Here is a 19,773-nt window from a genome sequence, read left to right as displayed (position 1 = left end):
ACGTGTTGCACAGGCAAAGGACACGATGGCCGCTTGCTACTGGAAAGACTAATTGTGTGCCTGAATAAGTACAGAACAGCGGTAAATGCTCCCATTTGCATGTACATTCAGTGTGTTAACCCAAATCCTTCAGTCCCAGCTGGCTGAAGGGCATACTATTCTGACACAATGGAATAGCTCATCAGTTGGTACAAGGCAGTGACTTACAGTAGCCAAGAGTTGGGTAAGGATTCATCTGACTCTGCACAAAAGCCCATTTCTGCTGGAGGAATAGGAGATGAAGCTTTTGAGAACACCAGAGCAAGTCAGTAAAGGTGCCCTATATTGTGTAACTATATTTTGGAATAGGACTGGTATTATTTTTCATGGAATAATACTACTAGGAGGAAAAGCCTGTGTTCAAATGGAGCAATGGCACAATGTAGATGTCTGTAATGTGGATTGAAACACAGTACAATTATCCCCAATCAAGGGTTATAAATGCAGAATATTTAGACTTCAGTTCAGAGATCCATGCTGTCAAGGTAGGGGAGTGCTCACTATCCAAACGAGTTAACTTCACTACCCCCAGTTTACAACCCTATTATTGCGAGTGACGCATTTAACCTTTCTGGTCCTGGATTAGGTTAAGATGATCTCGAAGGGCAGTTCTTCTAGGTTTTTCTCCTCTGTGGCTGTGTGATTATGTTGCGTTCCCATGCCTCTGGCCTTCCCGTGGACACACACATTCCCGTGTGCACCTACGCTCCCTTTCTCTGCAGTATCCCCTTCTTCTGCCATGGCCTCCCACCCCACAGCTGTGAATGCCTGCTCTCCTTTTTTCAAGACTGCTTCCATCTTCCCTTGGTATTAAGAGACCGGTGACAGAGCTGTGCTATGGTGCCCTCTCCCTACACAACCATTTCCTTCATTATTTTCAAAAAAGTGAAGTTGCCTTTTTCAGGATCTAGCTGTAGTCTCAGTTCCCTTGTGAATAATGGGAGAGAAATGTTCTCAAAATAGCCACCTAGCAGTGGGTAAATTATGACCTTTGTTCCTTTCAGAGCAATAAGAAATTATGGCCATTTGGAAAGATGGCAATTCTACATTAAATTCTCTATGGTACAATCATGTGCTCATGCTGGAAAAAATAAAAATGTGCTCAAAGTTAAAAAGAATCACTGGAAAAATACTAAAAGGTTCCCTCCCTTCCCACATGCCCAGCTTCTGCGTGCTAGTTCAGTGAGTCCCTGGCTATTTCTGACTGCATAATATCTAGACATACCGCAGCTTGCATTTATCTTAGGCACCACTGGTACAAACACTGTTGAAGATCCAGCATTGCAGATTGCGATGGAAGCTAAATATCCAGGGTCCCAGGTGGACTGGCATACAATGTACTGAAGACAAACCTGTGACTTATTCATCGCTTTTATTGTCCAAGCCATAAAGATTAAAGTGGCTCGATGCCTGCAAATACAATTCAAATTGTGATGTAGACCCAGATTTAACTCAAAGGGATGCATAATGCATCCATCTTATTCCATAATGAGAAGGAAATGGTCTGACACCCACAGGCCAAATTTCTTGAAGGGCTCACTTTAAAATAAACTCATACATTAATCAGTTTATTTGCATTGTCTCAGAAAGAAACGGTTCTTTGATCAAATTCGTAAGCTCATTACCGGCGGAAGGTCAAGTGTCTTCTTGCTAGAAGCGTAAATACTTTGTTGCATCTGCACCTAAGTTCTGTAATTTTGGGAAGGCTGTTGTAGACACGTAGCCATGGCTTTAACTTCAAGGCTAAGCTCACTCCATTCTAGATGCAATGTAAATGTGGTGAAAGGTCATCTTTGCCCCTGCAAGACTTTAAAATATTAAGAGGTAAAATAAGAGTGGAAGGAATAAAGATTACTGCTACGATCCTACGGACTGAATGGCTTGCCTGTGGTTACTCAAGTTGTCTGTGGCAGAGCTGGGATTGACCTCGTAAGCCCTGTGTACACATCTGTCATGTAGCTCAGCTTCCTTCCCCTCAGGACTTTGCCACTGGGTTTATGTTATATTGGGCCGGGCTTGTTTCCTGTGTGACATGTTAAATCTTCCTTTCCATGCTTGGCAGGAGTGCACTTCACATTGTCCTCATGTAGGATGTTGAGAGCACGGAGAAAGCCAATAAGGGACGTGCATCAGGTGCAAAGTCTTGCTCCCACCTGACTGGCACATCCTTGCACAGAGAATTGAGATATCATTGCAGCATGGGACACAGCTGTTGGTGGCTGTAATATAGCATGCTTGCAGATTTCCTGGCAAAATTCATATAGTCAGCACACAGTATGCTTTACAGCAATGATAATCAAATGTTCCATAATGATGTATGACTGAAAAATAGTGCTGGCACTCACAGCCCTGCTTTCACAGGTTCTTCATATGAATGGACAGCTTTGCCAATTTTCCCTCTCCACCGGGGGGGAAATTCATCCAGGCAGCTGGGTTGCATTCAGTTTTGCAAACCTCAGGGCATACTCAGCTTGCTCTAGAGAGACAGGACCAGCAGCGCCGTACGTTCGCGGGAATATTCCTGAATCATTTCTGAAGTGCACCAGGTACTGGCTGGGGCTGTAATGGGGACTGCTGAGAGCTTAGCGCAAGTCACGGCGGGCGCCTGCTTGTAAGGATATGTGAAACAGCAGTGGCTGCAGCTAGCACGTGATTCGGGGAGCACATGAAGACCATCCTCCATCTCCCCTGCTTCTGTCAAAATTCTGCAGGAACTGTTCTCAGCACAGCCAGTGGAAAGAAAAATAATAGGCAGCTCGCAGGCTGTGGTATTATTATTTGGCTGGTATTGACTGGCAGTACCAGGACACTGCAGAACTGCCTTTCTCTAGCTGTTAGCCGATCAGCTGTGACAGCCCTAATAATGGTTATGTCAGGAGGCAAGTAAAGAGATGCCGCAAATGGATTGCACGTGTATAATTGCTTCAAAAACAAATCTGTTAATAAAAGGAGACGAGAAAATTGACAGGAAGAAATGGCTTATTGCATGCTAATTTCCTCTGGCTTTCATATTCTGTCTCTCTCTTTTTTTTTTTTTTAAACTCAATTGGGTCACTTCTTCTGGAGAGAATCGTGGTCAGAAAATTGAATGTGGGGAGGAATTCTATACAACAAATAATTACAATGATGTGTTCTTCCGAACAAGGATCAAGTTCAGGCAGATGGATTTGGCTGAAGAGCTGTTACCTATCTGATGGCTCTTTCAGATTACATTTACCCTGTTACAGTCCTTCGAGTTTACAGGCAAAGGAGAAAATAAATGGAGTGGCCCAGGGAGCATAAAATCTCGACCCACATGTCTTCAAAGGTCCCATGACGTTGTCGCACCTGCATTACCCCTCTAGAGGAAACAGAAGTTACTGCAACTACTTGTTCATAGAAATGTCACCATTCACAACAGAAGAAATGGATTTTATTTTCCCAGCCCACACCCTGTCAAGATCCATGTGGGTGTTCCTGAATTAAGATGCTTTGCCTTCTGCACCGTCTCAGTAAGGTTGCTAGTGTACATAAACAGAGGTATTTACGGAGTGTATAAGACTGACTAATGTCTGTATCTAAGCAGCTGAAACCTGTGTCGTCCCAGAAATAAGATAAGGGAGCCCTGAAGCAGGGGAACAAGAGAAATGAATGGATATAGCTGATGAGACAATAAGGCTAGAAGTAAATAATTTGAGAAAATTGTACCAAATAATGGGATCAATGCTACTCGTGATGAAGGCAATAGTTTTCATATGACATTAGTGGAAGCAGCTACACGACCAATAAATGCAAGCTCGGGAATGCCCATTTTGGTGAAAGTTATTACCTTTCAGAAGGAAACATTTAGTTATTCTTTCTAAAGAAAAGCATCTCTTTATCTCTATAACGTGAAATATATCTATATTCCCCAAATGTATTTAGACCCCCCCAAGTCTCCAAACTGTCAGCTGTAATGTGAGTCGTTCTGACTGCAGGAACCCCTCCTGAGCTGGGGCTCTATCATGATGCTGATGTACAAATCAAAATCATGTGTACCCTGCTGTAGTTTAATGGTAGAAAAGGTTGGTGTATATGCACCGGGATATAGATATTCAGGTAGTTTTATGAACTTTGTTGACAAACATTTGTTTAGTTCAGAGTTACAGGCTGAGGTGTATTCTGACTTGCAGAGTGTAGGTGGAAACAACCAACTGGAAAGGACCTGTTTGGAAGAGGTGGGGACAGCAGTATGGTTTATTTTTTGTTTTATTTCTGGTCTGAGGTTGCTGAAGATGAAAGTTCTTATTGTAGAAGTCGAATGATACCTGAGAGTTGTGAAGTTAATTTGTGCTCTTGCTGGCTTTCTAATGAACACTCTTCTGTTGCATGAATCTTGGCACCTAGATTGGTCACAATTTGCAACCTCAGCAAAGAGCCCGGGAGTTAGATTGCTTCAGAGATAAGGTTTGCTCTTTTAAAGCAGTCTAGTAAAGCTAGACAAACTTAAAGGAAGAATTGAGTCTAATCTCTCTAGGCTATAACAAAAATCTCAATTCAAAGTGACAACCCTACCCCTAGAAAAGTTTAAGTGATGACTAGGGATAATCTAGAAGAGCGAAGACTAGACTGAGATTTCAGAAAAGTGCGTTTGACTCCTGATTCAACCAGTTTCCAGTCTGACAGGGTCCCTGTGCTGTAAACAAAAAAGGAAAAGAAGAAAAAAAGAATCTTTGTCTCCAAGATGCACGAGACCACTGCTGACAGGGAAATGGACAGGTTCTCTGGCAGGGGGGCAGGATTACTGTGCACTTGCAGGAACTCCCTGCTGGGTCTGGTTTTAGGTGTTGGAGCAACCAGCCTAGCATTTTTTCTAGTACTTAATTCATGCTACAAATACAAATTTCAAAAAATGTATCTGGGGAACAGTTATTTTCAGATTTCTAAGGAGATATTAGAAATGGCAAATGATAAGAGCAGCAATACAACCAGGGAAAGTGGGACAAATACGAAGAAAGATTTGAACAATATTCTTTGATGTTATTCATTTAACGAAGATAGAGAAGACTCGTTTCATAGCTGACTGCTGTGATCTATGCTAAGGTAGTTTATGGCTGCATCAGTTTTTACACTTTTCCTCAAGTTGTTTGGGGATGTAGCATTTACAGTGCATTATTTAAATACAGTGCATGCTTCGTATTCATGTTTTCCTTAATTAAACATTCTTCACCGTGGCTTGGGGTTCAGGAGAGCAGTCGCTGCATGAGCTCTCTCCGCTTGAGCAATGAAGAGCAAGTTGCTGTACATGACAGCATTTCATCTCTGTATGGCTGGGGACAGTAATGCACGAGCAGCAGGTGAAGGCATTAATCTCCTTAGCTATCCAGAAATGAACTGTCATGTACAGCAACTTGTTCTCTGCTGCTGATGCTACCTAGTCCCCCTTTCCTTTTGTGTCCAAGATTACCTTTGCATACATTAAGCATATTCTTGGGTAATGACATTTTTCCACCTGGGAGTAGCAGACCGGGGGGATATGAAGCCAGGAGATGCTGCAGTCCATGGGGCCAGGCAGTAATGGTGGTTGTGGCAAGTATGGAGGTGATGGGGATGCCGCAGGACATCCCCTTTCCAAGCCTGCAGGTCACAGGGTTTGAGGGATGCTATGCAGGAGATCCTCAGGAGTTTAAAGAAGCTGCCATGTGTGGGGCAGTAGAGAAACAGGCTGGTAATTTGTTATCTCTGAAGCGTGTGCGATACATTAGAGTGTGTCCCCAGTACCCTGGCCCATTTGCTGCCTGGCTTATGTGTAAAATAGTCCTTTCCCAGTCAACTTCCAAACCCTTTGGGTTTCTGCTCACCTGGCCAGAGCATAGACTGTCCTACATGGGAAGGAGGACCCTGGAAGAGAACAAGTCACTTAAAAAACAGCTCCAGCTGTGAGTGAGTAAATCGTGCAGAGCAGTCTAACTTCAGCATATTGGCAAAGATCAACGTAATAGTGGGGTTTTCTGGGGGTAGGCAAATTCAGGTGCTGTGCTCTGTTTAGTGTTGGTAGGGTGACAGTGTACTACACATTACCAAACAGCAGAGATGGAGTTAGGAAAGAAGCAGCTCAGCTATCAGAGATTTTGTTCATTAACAGGAAGTTACAGCCCAGACTCCTGAGGCAAAATGCTGACTGTCTTGCTCATACAATACCTGTTTTCAGCTATGTTATAATGCGTTTTGGCATCAGCGCTGAGTATGGTGGGAATCCAACCAAAATCACCCCTCGCTTTAAGTATTAGCAATGAGCTTCTGAGGTTTCTTGCATACAATTGCTACCCAAATGCACAGCTGCTGTTTTAATTTAGATATTAATTTGCTTGTGTGCTGTGATTTTGCCACTTAAAAGGAAATGTGCTCAGAGAGTGAAATGGAACTATTGCAAATGACCTTTTTGGTGTAAAACCTTCACATACTATGGCTAATAATTAATGTTACATGTTTTCTACCCTTTCTGCCCCAAGCCTTGTACAGTCACAGAATGTCACCTTCTACCATATATTTACAGATGTTTGATTTAATACTACTGTGCTCTGCTGGTCACAAATTAGAAACCTGCTGAATGAGGCTACCTAATGTCAAAATGAACTTGTGCTATTCAAGCCCATTTTGCCAAATGAAGAGCAGAAAAAGCTGTTTAAACTAACTGGAGAACCACTTTAAACTGTAGTCTCTGGTTAGACACTAGAATAAAGCGGGATTACCTCTTGCCTTCTTTAAATATTAGAATATTATTACTATTGCATGGACGGATGGATTTTGCATGAATGTGAGTAAAAAAGATCTGTAGTTAATTATTCTGAGAGTTATAAAAGTAGGTACAACTATTTAGGTTTGATGTTGGCTTTTGCGAAATTTCTGTCCTTAATCATTCTGTCTCTGCTTCTTGGCTATTAATCTTTATCCATTTGTAACAACATAGGGAGATTCCCAACCAGTCAGGTTTGCTGAACTTGAGGAAAAAAAGGATGGGAGGGACGTGGAATTAAAAAAAAAGTGGGTAGAGAGCCTAGAGGCAAGAAAGAAGAGGATAAAAATGGGAAATAAAAGATAGGACAGAAAACCCAAGAAAAGGGATAAAGAAGGTCAGAGATGAGAAAACAGAAAGTGGGATTGAAATACCTATGTTTTATGCTCAAATCAGTCAGATAGCTTAGGTCTGTGTTTCTCTAGTGACGGCATTTATGATCAGGACTCGACAGATTCAGCTGGGGCTGGATATCAGTTTCCTCAGAAAGGCTGGGGATGATGGGGAGGGAGATTAGAGCACTGATTCATTGCTCCCCAGCTTCCAGCTGACCTGCTGAGGAGTGCTGAATAAATAAATACGATACAGCAATACAAAACACATCCAGCAAAGCCTGCAAATTAATTGCATTTCCATTATTCCTCTACAGTGTTTCTTTTTCTTTATATTTTGGATTCATTCATTAACATTGCCGTGCTGTCTTTTTGAGGGCAAGTCCTTATTTTAAAAATCAAAACCAAAGGAATCTATTTGCTTCTGGTTAGGGCTAAGGCTCTGGCACAGGCAGCAAAGTTACTTGTGCAAGGAGTTCAGACCTCAAAGATTTGCAGTTTTGGACTAGGCTGAGATACAGACAAATGTGATTTCTTGGAATGATCTGGACTATTATTGAATGATACCGCTTTCTTTAGACACAAGAGAGTCAACGGCAGGTATAAATGACCACGTGTCCCAATACAGGCAATGCACATTTAAGGGATGGTTTCACACTGGCTAAACGATATTGTCCTGAGTGCTGTACAGTGTGTTGGCACCTGTGGCATCTACAAGACAGAGGTGGATATCTCCCAGCATTTTTTATCCCTGCTGCTAGAGGCGGTGAAGCTAGAAACACTTCAGGCTGCCTTTTCGCTCTGTTTCTGCATGTGTGCTTTCAGCTACTGAACTCAATACTGTTATTATCTGACCTATAGTTTCAGAGTGCTTCTGATTCAGTCCAAACCAATTCACAGCACTGAGGAGAAACAGCGTATGTAACTTGGTAGTGAGTCTTTTGCTTCTCAGGATCTGAAGCCCCTCTTCCAGTGGCATTTTCTGTTGGCATATTAAGAGATAGCAGTCCCTGTAGGAACCTTACATTAAAAATGGATGTGGCAGACAAGAAACTATTTACAGATAAGGAAGGGAAGCAAGTCAGTTTGTGATAGATCCAGGAGTTAAACTTTGGCTGCCTGTCTCTGAACATCAGCATTGTCTGTCTTTCCACAAAACATCAGTGCTGGATCTGTTCTCAGCACTTGCTGGGGATTTCTCTACTTTGACTACCATTGCCAGTCATAACTGTGATTTCTGAGTGTTTAGAAGGTTTCCTTTTCTTTTTCTTCCCTTGTTTGTTGTTCCTGTTGATGGCCACGGAGTGAACTTGAAAAGATTTGGAGACAAAGGGCAGGGTGGTTGCTAGGACGGGTGACCACACACTTTGCTGGTACTGGAGTTTCTCACGCTGCGATCCAGAAGAAGTCTGATGGCACATGTCAGAGCTTCCCATAGGCACTGCGCATTTGCTATCTGGTCTCAACAACTTCTGTTTGAGCTATCTTGGGTACTCCTGATGATGGAAAGGGTGATATTTCACAGGCACTTGGGCTGAAGGTTGAGTTGGAGGTAAAGCAAAGTCAGGAGCCTGCTGTCTCAGGTTGCTCCTTGAATTCTAAGATTATTTTTTTTTTTTAATTGTTAGAGAGTTTGAAAGTAAGAAATCAGCAAGACTTACAAAATGAGTGTGAATGAAATTAGTCACTGCAGGGGGAAATTTCCAATCTGTAACTGAATACTTCAGACCTTTTGTGGACTCCTGAAATGACTGTTTCTGTAACTCGTATGAGAGGGACTGTACTGCAGTTTCCCGCTGTGGGCCCTGGGATCCATCCATCACAGTTTCCAGCTTTAGAATGATAGGGTGGGTGTTAATGTCAATGAACTAGCTGCATTCTCCTTCCATCATCCTTCATTTGCTGAGCGTACCGATGGTGGGGGTAGATTGGCAAGAGGAGAGGATGTGCTCTCCTGTAAAAAAACATGTGGTCAAAGGGATACATTGTCCATGAGTTTCCTCAAATAAGCAGACTCTGCATCAAGGGTGATAGCTCCTTAAATCATCCTGTATGTTTCCAAAGTAAATAAGCCTTTCTTGCTTTCATTTTCACTTAGAGGGAAATCTTTGTATTAAGGTTTGGTTGAACACCTTATTATTAGTTTTATTAGAATATATAGTACACACAATCTGTTGTTATTTGCACGAATGCAACCATGATATTCAAGCAGACCAATGCTTTTCATCTGCTTACAAATGTCTCATGTATTTACAAAACACCTTGCTAGTATAAATAAATAAATAAATAAATGTCTGAGTCATATTTCTGATCCTAGGCAATAATCCGTGTTCTTCCATCTGGCTCCCTAAATACCTGGGTGCTTAATTCAGTAAGAAGATATTTATTTTTTCTTTCCCTTTTCTACTTCTTTTAAGGTTGGGGTTTTTTTCGCCTTTTCCACATCTGGTGCTCAGATTCCCAGGTTCCCATCCTCCCTTTCCCCTCCTCCCCAGAAGCTCCTGCTTAGAATTTAGATAATGGATTTCTAATTTAATTTGGACTTCTGCTGGGATAAATCAGCCTCATACAAAATAATTTATGGTTCTTGAAAAATTGGCTGTGGATGAAATTAGGTAACTAGCACCAGGCAAATAATAATCTCATTGAGATCCATGGAAGAAAGTAGTGAGTAGGTAGATATTCATGAGGACTAATGTTAGTCTCAGGACACCAGCCTCACCAGGATATCCCTAGCCCATGGGGAGAGCCCTTCAGAGCACCCAAGGTCAGGCTCCTGCTCCAAATCCTGCTGTTCAACCTCTCCATCGATACAGAGGGAGACCAGTGGCAAAAGTTGCATCAGCTCCAGAATAGCCAAACTTTGTTTCCTAATCATTTCATAAACATGGATTTGTTTGTGGTCCTTTGGGTAATTGTTGTTGGCTGTTTAGTAGATTATGCTGACAGGTATTTTGGAGAAATTTTGCAGGAAGAATCTGAGTACTGAGTTGTTTACTCAGTTCAAAGGTAGTGAATTAGAGTGCTACCTATTAGGCTGCTACATCCATTTTGCAGATGGGACCCTGAACCTGGCAGAGTAGATTTCCCCAAGGTCACACAAGAATATCTATCCCCTGTGTCTCAGCTTGATGCCTTAACCAGGTGGCTATATGACTGAGCTATTATTTTAGGTATAGGCAAGTGTCCTGTGTTTCTCTGGGTTGGAGTGGTCCCACTAACTAGATTAGCTGTACACTTCAGATAGCTCATGAAATCGGGATCCATGACATCCCGCTAGATCTCAGTTTTATTAATCACAAGATGTTGGATCATCACTCTTTGCTGAGAAAAATGCTTGCATTGAAAGCATTAGAAATCTGGGAGCAGAGTTCTGCAGCAGTTTTAATAATGGGAAAAGTAAGGATAAAAATAGCCATTCTTGCTAGAACCAAAGAATTGACATTTTAACCTAACATACTGATGCAAGAAGCAAGCTTAATTATTAATATGAAACAACATGAAAAGCTAAGAAAGTATTTGGAAATTACCACATTCAGTTACAGATCCTCTCTCAAGCTAGCAGTATGGGACTCCTTTCATTGTGCCCTCGCCATCAACAATATGTTGCACACAGATTTATCTATATTAAACCAACTTGTGCTGTGTGATATGATTTACTGCTGGCCCTAAAATCCATCTGCCTACGGCTGACGACTCTCTAGCCGGAGCTCTGTCCTTGTTTCTAGTACATGATAGAGTCATAAGAAATCCTCGTGTGAGAAAAGGTAGGATCAATTCTTCATTTGTGCATATTTGGGACACCATATTCAGACTGTTGAAATAGCAGTCAGATGAAGAACCTGAGTCTGAACTTTTAATTCTAAAAATGCATACAGATTTAATTATCCTTGGATTTTTCCTGAATTGTATGCTTTGGACTATACCCAGGAAACTTGTTTCTAGTATGTGTTGAGAATATATTTTATGTGCTGTAAAATGCATCCTACCATCTAACCACAAAGGTTAAGTTAGGTCTTGTAAAAAGAGATTTTTTGTATTATTGTAACAGGCATCTACTTTCATGTTCATGTAAATATGGCAGGCTCTGTCCTGTGTGACAAAGAGTGCCTGAAGGGGACTTGAGAATGAATAGGTTTAACAAAAAGTGTTTTAGCCTAAGCCTTGTCCATCTTTAATTAGTTATCAGGGTTAAAGGAGGGGTCAAGAGCCTGGAGCTGCTTCAGGACTAATGTGTCAAAGGAAAGTGAAGCCTAACACTGAAGAGGAAATGATGCTCCTCAGAGGTTTAATAATTTTTTGACCCTGTGTCAACCATTATGACTACTAATGGCAGCTGGGGCAGAAATGTTTCAAATTAGACTTTGCTTGCAGGTGGTTAGGAGGGGGTCCCATGCCATCATACAGACCCTTCACAAGCTAGAATTCAAATGGAAAAAAATGCATTTCAGTTTTGCAGGCGGGACAGAAAACCTCATGGTCTGACACTGAAGTTTCTCCGTTGCCTTCGTATCAGAGAAAACAGAAGTAGCAATAATATGCAGCCAAACTGCATGAACTCTACCAGCACAACCATGTCTAACAGGAGTCGTGTTAATTTTCTAATTAGATTAAATGCCTGGAGCTCACACTTATGGAATACAGTGTGTGTGCTGGACAAAGTAACACACGCATGTGTACAAAACTCTCTTTTTATTACATGACAGAGTAAGGGAGATAAAGTTTCAGAGACAGTCTGCAACCCGCTTTTTTTTTTTTTTTTAGCTTGAATATTTTATTAGTTTTAAACAAATAGAAAGAGAGAGCAACAGGACAAAGGAAAGCAATCTTCCACAGGATAATAATTACCAAGAAATGTCCCTGATGTCATCTGCTGTTTGCACAAGCACTGTAGTTCTATTTTCAGGTGCTGTACTTTTGATAGCCTTGGCACAGTAACTGAGCCAGCCTTATCCAGTAGCTCTGTAGAAGCACAACAGCAAAGTTTCCATCGGAATTAATGAGTGTTGCAAAGAGGGATGTGACTGACGGTGCACAGGACAGGGCAGCAGAGAGGCAGGACCTTTGCCTCTTCACTTGACATTTCACACTGTCAGTGCTCGTAAGTCAGCCTTACCCCCTGATGATTTGCCTCCGTCCTGTTTTATCTATTTATATGGTTAGGCAGCCTCATAATAAATAGCACTTGCAGATTACTGAGTTAGACTTCTTATACTGACAACAATTATCATAAAGCTCGTTGCTCAAAGAACAGCTTGGTGCTCTTCGTATGCAACAGAAAGTATTTTCATTGCCTTGCGCAAAATCATACCATGTTCTGGCATTTTCCTACACCGAGTCCAATGCTAACAAGTACCTGTACCATCTCTTGCATGTTTAGGCAGCAGCTGGAAGTCTGACAGACTTTGTCTCAGGGCAACAATAAAGTTCTGCATACAGAACCTTAAATGTCGTGTCTGTGTATATACCCACATTTTTCATCTTGGTTTCACAGTGGGATGTATAAAGAAATACCTCTCTCTTTCAGAAGGCTGCAAAAATCATTCTGAGGACATGTTTTGTCTTTGGTTTGCCTCTGATCTGATTGATGACAAAATTGCCGTTAGCCTCAAGAGAAGCAGAAACTTTAATTATAATTATGAATTAAACGAACTGGGGGAAGATGCCTTTTCCCCAGACAGTAACGTGTAACTTGCAAGCTGCTTTATAAAGCTGGTACAGTCAGTGTTTTCCTCATCTAGACCTGATTCTCCTTTTCCTTACTCTGATGCAAATCAGATCTGTCTCCACTGGAATTAATTGTTGATTACCAGCAGTGCAGTTTACCAGGGTAAGCCAGGCAAAATATATTCCAACCATTGACCTGAGAGAAAGAGATGGTGCTATCAAAGCAGGGGAAACGGAGCACAAGCTGACTGCTGTAGGTAACATGATTGCGCAGTGTCCACATGGACCATGGCCAAGTGACAACTGTTTACTCTTTCATCTTCCTCTGCCATTGGTTTTATATCTGATCGTGCAGCATTCACGTGAAATAGGAGCTTGGAGAGAAACGCACAACGGGAGGGGCCCCCGCTCCGTGCGGTGCTGCCAGTGGGGAGCACCAGCAGCCTCTCATTGGGCTTCTGCGACTGTGAAATGTCCCTGCTTTTGAACCACAGCTCCCAGTCTTAGCAGGCACCCTGCCTAATGCTGAGCCATGCGCTGCTGTTGCAAGGGAAAGCGTGGCATTTTCTTCCCTCTTTCTCTTTTCTGAGATAGGCTAGCCGAGGTAAGGTGGGCATAACGAACACGATTGCTGTATTAGGCCTTTGGTAGCCTATTTATTTATTTGGGATGTCCAATGTAGTAGGCTTGTCATTGAGTAACGGAAACCTCCTTCCTGAACTCTTTAGTTGAGCCAAAAATCCAGTATTTCAGATGTCTTAGATGCCCATCATCTGGGTTTTAGAAAGCTCCAGGTTGGTGCCTGTGGCTGACAGTGGATCATGTATTGCTCCCCATGCCTCTGTGGAAGTTGCTTCTTTGGTAGGAGTACAGGAGGATAGGAAAGGATGTGTTTGGGTTTTGTTTGACGTGTGTGTGTTTTGGGGGGGAGACTTTTGCCCAGCAGCCTTCTGATCTATACGTAGCCACTCAGTGGATATGTTCCTCGTTCTCTAAGTGCATGCAAAGCTTGCATTTAACCTCCTGAGGATGTGTTGTTGGCTGAAATCTGCTAGGAGGGTCTTCACTGAGCCGTTGCAGGTGCGCGGGAAGTTCATTCCTCTTTGCGGTCTTTATTTAGTCTGTTTTTGGACTGAAGTCACCCAAAAAAGATGAATATTGCACGCCCTATTGATTTCTCTATTGCTTTTCCCAGACCATGCCTGCGCTTTGCTTCCCCTGCCAAAAAGAGCATTTCATTTTGTGGGTGCTCAGTAAATTTGAGCCTGAAATTCCCTTGCCCTTGCTCTCCTGAGAGTTCAGCAAGGTTCAGCAAGCATCTGGTTTGTGGGCTGCCACAAAACCAAGCCTCGTCTTCAGGCACATAAAGGCCTGCAGTGAATTCAGCTACAAGCAAGCGGATGCCAGGCTCCCAAGCTGGCCAAATATTATGCTGTTATAAAATTGCAATCTTCCTGAGCTATTTGGTGAAATCTTCCACTTTTGAGATGCTGGAGAATACTGTGTGATTGCCTTATTGCATGCCCACCTTGCAGTGAGCTGGAGGTAGGGCTGACAGAGGATGAGTGCTGAGAAAGCCACCCTCCTCCTCTTCTTCCCCCGGGCAGGGCAGGAAAATATGCTTTCTCCGTCAGGGCGTGGGGCTATTCTTTGCTGTGCCCATTCTCTGTCCCTGTGTGGTCTCCAGGGCTGAGGCGGGGACAAGAGGGCCCTCTGACACGGAAATGACTCGCTAGTAATTCTTAGAAAAAGTCCTGTTTTCTCCCATTTCTCATTCAACTTGGCCTAATTTCTGATTCATAGCTCCATTGGTATTACGGGGCCCTGAGGTGGAGGCAGGCTATATGGCATACAGGACTTTTTCTTTCCTTGCTTCCCATTTGGTGGCACCGTGATACTGTGTGCCCCTTCTAGGAGGACAGAAAACCCTGCGACCAAAGGACTTCCAGCTGAGCAGTTTTCCTTTCCTGAAAATGTGTGCACTGTAAACCGAACCCTTGCCTCCATCCTGATAAGCTGTCTTACTGAGCTAGCACCTGCTGTTAATTTCACAGTAAACAGTACTTGTTGCTCTAGAAAGCTTTTTAATCATAACATTAAAAAACTGAACAGAAATCCCATCCATACAGTTAACTCCAGCTGCCTTTCTTGCAACGCGTGGGGAATGATCTTGCCAAGTGATGGGCATCCAAATGCAAATGGAATTAGCTCTGCAGCCATTCATTTTAAATTGCTCTTGAATCATTCTGAAGTAAATTCCATTTGAGAAGAATTTGCTTCAGGTCTCACACAAAGAGATAATGGTCCAATATATTATGATCTAAGCAATAATAGTTTAAGTCTCGCAGTTCAGAAATATAGTGAGTTATATGCTGGGTTGATGAGAATTAAAGCTTGATATATAGTAATAAAACTAGTGATCTAGAGATTAATAGATTGGTGTACAGAGCACAATATTTTCCTGCCACAGATTAGAGCCGGGGTACTAGTCTATAAAAAGGGAAGTATACCATAAAATCTCCTTTTTCACTTGTTATGCATGAAGAGCTATAATATGTACAGTTTTACAAACAAATGCATGAAAAGAATAAAGACCTTTCCTAGCATCAAAAGGTTCCTGACTCGGGCAAAGATTTGTTTTACCTTAAAAGATAATTGAACTAAAATTGAACTAAAATTAAACTAAAATTCCTATGTGTGACAGTCCATGCCAGCTTCTGTCAATGCTGATTTCAGTGACACTTCACCTGTTCCTATAGATTTTGCATTTGACTTGCCTTTAAAAAAATATATAGTTGTCAGATACTACAGAAGGCAAATAAAAGAGCGTATCTGTACTTGGGCCAGCAACTAAAATAAAAATTCCAAATTAAGTTTATAGATTAAAATGGCTTTTTAAAATTTATTTTCTTAATATGAATGAATGAATCGCATGAGTGATACCGGTTTAGCAGTACCATTAATCATGTCTTTTGTCTTGCTAATTGTTGTGGTTGACCCCCAGCCAGCAACTAAGCACCACACAGCCACTTGCTCACTCCCCTCACAGGGGGATGGGGGAGACAATCAGAAGGGTAAAAGTGAGGAAACTCATGGGTTGAGATAAAGACAGTTTAATAGGTAAAGCAAAAACTGCGCATGCCAGCAAAGCAAAACAAGGAATTCATTCACTCCTTCCCATCGGCAGGCAGGTGTTCAGCCACCTCCAGGACAGCAGGGCTCCATCACGCGTAACAGTTACTTGGGAAGACAAACGCCATCACTCCAAACGTCCCCCCTTCCTCCTTCTTCCCCCAGCTTTATATGCTGAGCATGACGTCATATGGTCAGGGATATCCCTTTGGTCAGTTGGGGTCAGCTGTCCCAGCCGTGTCCCCTCCCAGTTTCTTGTGCACCCCCAGCCTGCTCGCTGGTGGGGTGGGGTGAGAAGCAGAAAAGGCCTTGACTCTGTGTAAGCCCTGCTCAGCAGTAACGAAAACATCCCTGTGTTATCAACGCTGGTTCCAGCACAAATCCAAAACACAGCCCCATACTAGCTACTATGAAGAATTAACTCTACCCCAGTCAAAACCAGCATGCTAATATAAATCAGTCAATAACAACAGATGGGCTGTATACTTTATTATGTAAAAATGAAGATGAATGTGACATACTGCAGAAGTAAACTTGCAGCTCGAAGTTACTGAGCACAGAAGGGTTTTGTTACAACAGGGGAGAACAATGCGTGCCTCGTATTTGCATTTGATCAAGCTTGTAAGGGGAACTTGCTGCACATGACATTGACATAATCATTGGAAATGAAGTACGTGAATTTTCACTGTTTTTTTTGTATCTACACTCCCACATCACTCCCAAATGGTTTAATTAGCTTTTTTCCTCCAGACAGAAGAAGAAATATCTAATTCTTTAGGAGAGTTAAATAAGAGAGATATAAAGTTTGCTGCTTTGTTGTGCCATGGGAAGATGAAGATTTTAAGTAACCAGTGATAACCATCAGGAAGATTCAGATCGAAGTCTCAGGCAAGATTTATCCCCTTGTACAGATACGGAGCATGCAACGAGAGGCAACCCCCATCCAAATTATACGCCCAGCAGGCCATATGGGTATAACAGAGTCATCCCTGAAAAACTGAAGTCAGAGTTTAATCTTTGTATGGACAGAGTAATGACCTGTGTTCAACCAGAGCTGGTCAGGAGAAACTTTGATAGAAGTGTTTATTAGGTTGTTAGAAACTGTGGCCTTGTGAAAACACAGATTCATGAGTTTGCTTCCGTTTTACCATAAGTTCGATTTGTAGGGAGTTGCAAAAAATCTCAACACAGTCAAATGTCCCATATTGACGTTTTCAGAGGTAAATATTTGTGTTGGATTTTTAAGAATATTTTGTTATATAATTACACTGCCGTTATAATTTTGCTCGCATGTTGCTGCAAGCATTACATTGAAAGCATAACAGTATATCAGTCTAATTAAAAAAAAATGAAATGCAAGACTTGGACCCAAGATGTGTGTTAAGGTTGATGGTTCAAAACCCTGTCCCAAATCAGCAGCCGAATCGGCCGACTGTCCTAAGCCGTGCCACAGCTGTGCCTGTTGTGATGGGCAAGCCATCACAAGGGGTTTTAAGGTTCTTCCTCCTCAAAGCGTCCTCATCGCGAGAGGTGAGCACCGCAGCGCAGCACAGGGGAACCGTGGCTGCACACCCTGTCTACCTTTAAACCACCATCCTGCAACATCAGCTGGTGGCGGCTGGAGTGCCTGGGGGGGAGCGGGGTGGTGGCCCTCCCGCCCCCAGCCGATCCCATCTCTTTGGGGAACGCAGGGAACACCAAGTGACTTCTGGCTGCGCTTCGCACAGGCTGATAAAGCCGCCTGTTACCTTTCAGCAGTGAATAGCAGGAGCGAGGGGCCCTGAATGCTAATGGAGGTAGGACTAGCTTTGCAGTGTGACTGGGGTTTTTTCTGCCAAACACAGAAAAACCCAGTTGTGGTCGTATTCTGGATGCCCCTCTTAAGAATCTGCTCTATAAAAAAAATAGCTCCAATGTTGCTACTAATCTACTAATAGCAATGGTATGAGGGCAGGGATTGAATGAACATACTCCAGTTTAAAAACCAAAAAAATCTGTCTTAGCTGCTATCTTAAATTTATTCTAAAAGTGCAGATTTTAAATGCCAGTTTCCAGGGACAAGGCAGCCTCTGTGCACTCTGTGTGACAGTTTGTGAATGGTTTCCATCTATATCCCTAACACTTAAGATGTTCAGATGCCTCTCAAAAGCAATGACAAAAGAGTGTGGAAAAATAAAGCTGAGCTTTATTATTGCTTAAGAAGAGTAAGGTGGAATTATAGCAAGAAGCCAGTAAGAAAACTGGCTTGTACCTGACTGCAGGATGCCAGACTGGTATAGAGAAACAGCTATCGCCACAATCAAAACATGAGACTAGGCTGTCATGTACTGGGCAGTACTGTGAATCCACTTTAACATGAAAATATTTAAACTATAGAAGCAGTTACCTTCAGGAGGGAAGGCCAAAGCCCACACACATTCTCCAGGCTGATTAAAGAAATAATTTTTAAAACCACCTTTCTTCTTTTCTGCAGCTTGCTGATCCCTCCTTTTAGCTTTCTAGTTACATCTTTGATAAGATGCAGTTAATTGGTCAGGCAGCATAAGTATTGTCTTTGATAATGTGCAGAAACCTAGTGGTGAAAATAAATACATTTGTTCTTCCAGTCACCAGAAATTAGTGAAGCAATACTTGTTTAATTATAAAACATATGTGTGCTTTGTTAGTTTCCATCTGTCTGCTCGCTGATTTGCAATTAAATGACCAGAAGAAAAAGATACGTCCTGTGGCAATTCAGGGGAAATGATTCATCTCTAATGTTTCTGTGTTGTGGATGTCTATGGAGCAGCGTGTGTGAGAGGGAGAGGGAGGGAGTGGGGAAGAGGGGGAGGTATGGATAGAAGGGGATGAGGAATGCTGAAAAACCTCTTGCTTTGGTTCAAACATGTTTTGCTGTCATGAAACCAAATGTGGACTCCCATCAACTTATTGTAACTCGTCTTTGTCTTTGGAAAAAACGGGAGCAAAATGGAGCAAGGAAGGAATACCTAACGGGGAGAGGAAATGGGATTGCAGGAAAAGGAGGCTGGTATGGTCAGAGTGAAAAGGAAACCGCGGAAGAAAAGGAAGGATGGAAAAGTGATAAAAATTAAATTAAATTTGAGTATTCAGAGATGATTCGTTGATGGAGATAGAAATGGAATTGTTATAGTATGTCACAGATTCTCCCTTTGCTAGGAAAATACCAGGCCTTATTTAGTGGCACTTTCTTCTGTTGTTGCACCAGTTCACTTCTATTAACTCTCAGGGGGTGATGCGGTAGCAAGTCAGGCCTGTTGCTCTTTGTAAAATGAGACACCCAAAAGGGCAGGAGTGTTTTTAAATGAATATGAAGGGGAAAAAAAACCACCAACAAAAAAAATTGGTGAACATATGTTCTCCTCATAAATAGTTCAAGAGGTTCACAAAATCTTTTGCTGCGTAAGGTATTCCCATCACTGATAAAGACGTACAGTCTACCTCCATATAGCTACATGGATGGGTACCATATTACCTTCTCCCCCTGCCTCCTTCAACTGTTCCTGTTTTTCCTTGTCTTTCTGCAAAAGCAGTAGCTGGAAGGAGAGCCTTTCATGTTCCTTGTAACTCTGGACACAGCCTGCACAGGCATGTCTCAGGTACGGAGAGGTAGCCATCTGACATTTCATCTTCATGAAGACTGGCAGGGAGAAGATAGCCAGCCTTCCGCAGTATTTTTAGTTTGATGTTCTGGTGTTTTATTGATCATCATCAGCGTCCGTCACTGTGTATAATGATAACTGCTTCAGAGGCAGAAAGGGGGAGATTGAATAAGGCCTTCAGGACTGTCGGCTTGCTGCTGGTGATCTGTCAGTAGTTGGTGCCCCCCCC

The 19,773-nt window shown here is 42.4% G+C and overlaps 1 protein-coding gene across 1 annotated transcript in view; it reads left to right on the top strand.

Annotated features, from left to right (window-relative positions):
• The first annotated feature begins 17,297 nt into the window (after positions 1 to 17,297).
• UNC5C (unc-5 homolog C (C. elegans)) overlaps positions 17,298 to 19,773 on the top strand; it is a 100,647-nt gene continuing 98,171 nt past the window's right edge. Inside the window, exon 1 of the mRNA XM_009327068.1 lies at positions 17,298 to 17,454. Within this exon, the coding sequence (XP_009325343.1) occupies positions 17,298 to 17,454 (157 nt within the window). The remainder of the gene's footprint in view (positions 17,455 to 19,773) is intronic.

This window comes from Pygoscelis adeliae, unplaced genomic scaffold (assembly GCF_000699105.1).
Source record: "Pygoscelis adeliae isolate BGI_AS28 unplaced genomic scaffold, ASM69910v1 Scaffold87, whole genome shotgun sequence".
In the NCBI taxonomy this organism is placed as follows: domain Eukaryota; kingdom Metazoa; phylum Chordata; class Aves; order Sphenisciformes; family Spheniscidae; genus Pygoscelis; species Pygoscelis adeliae.
This window is presented reverse-complemented; position numbering and strand designations above follow the sequence as displayed.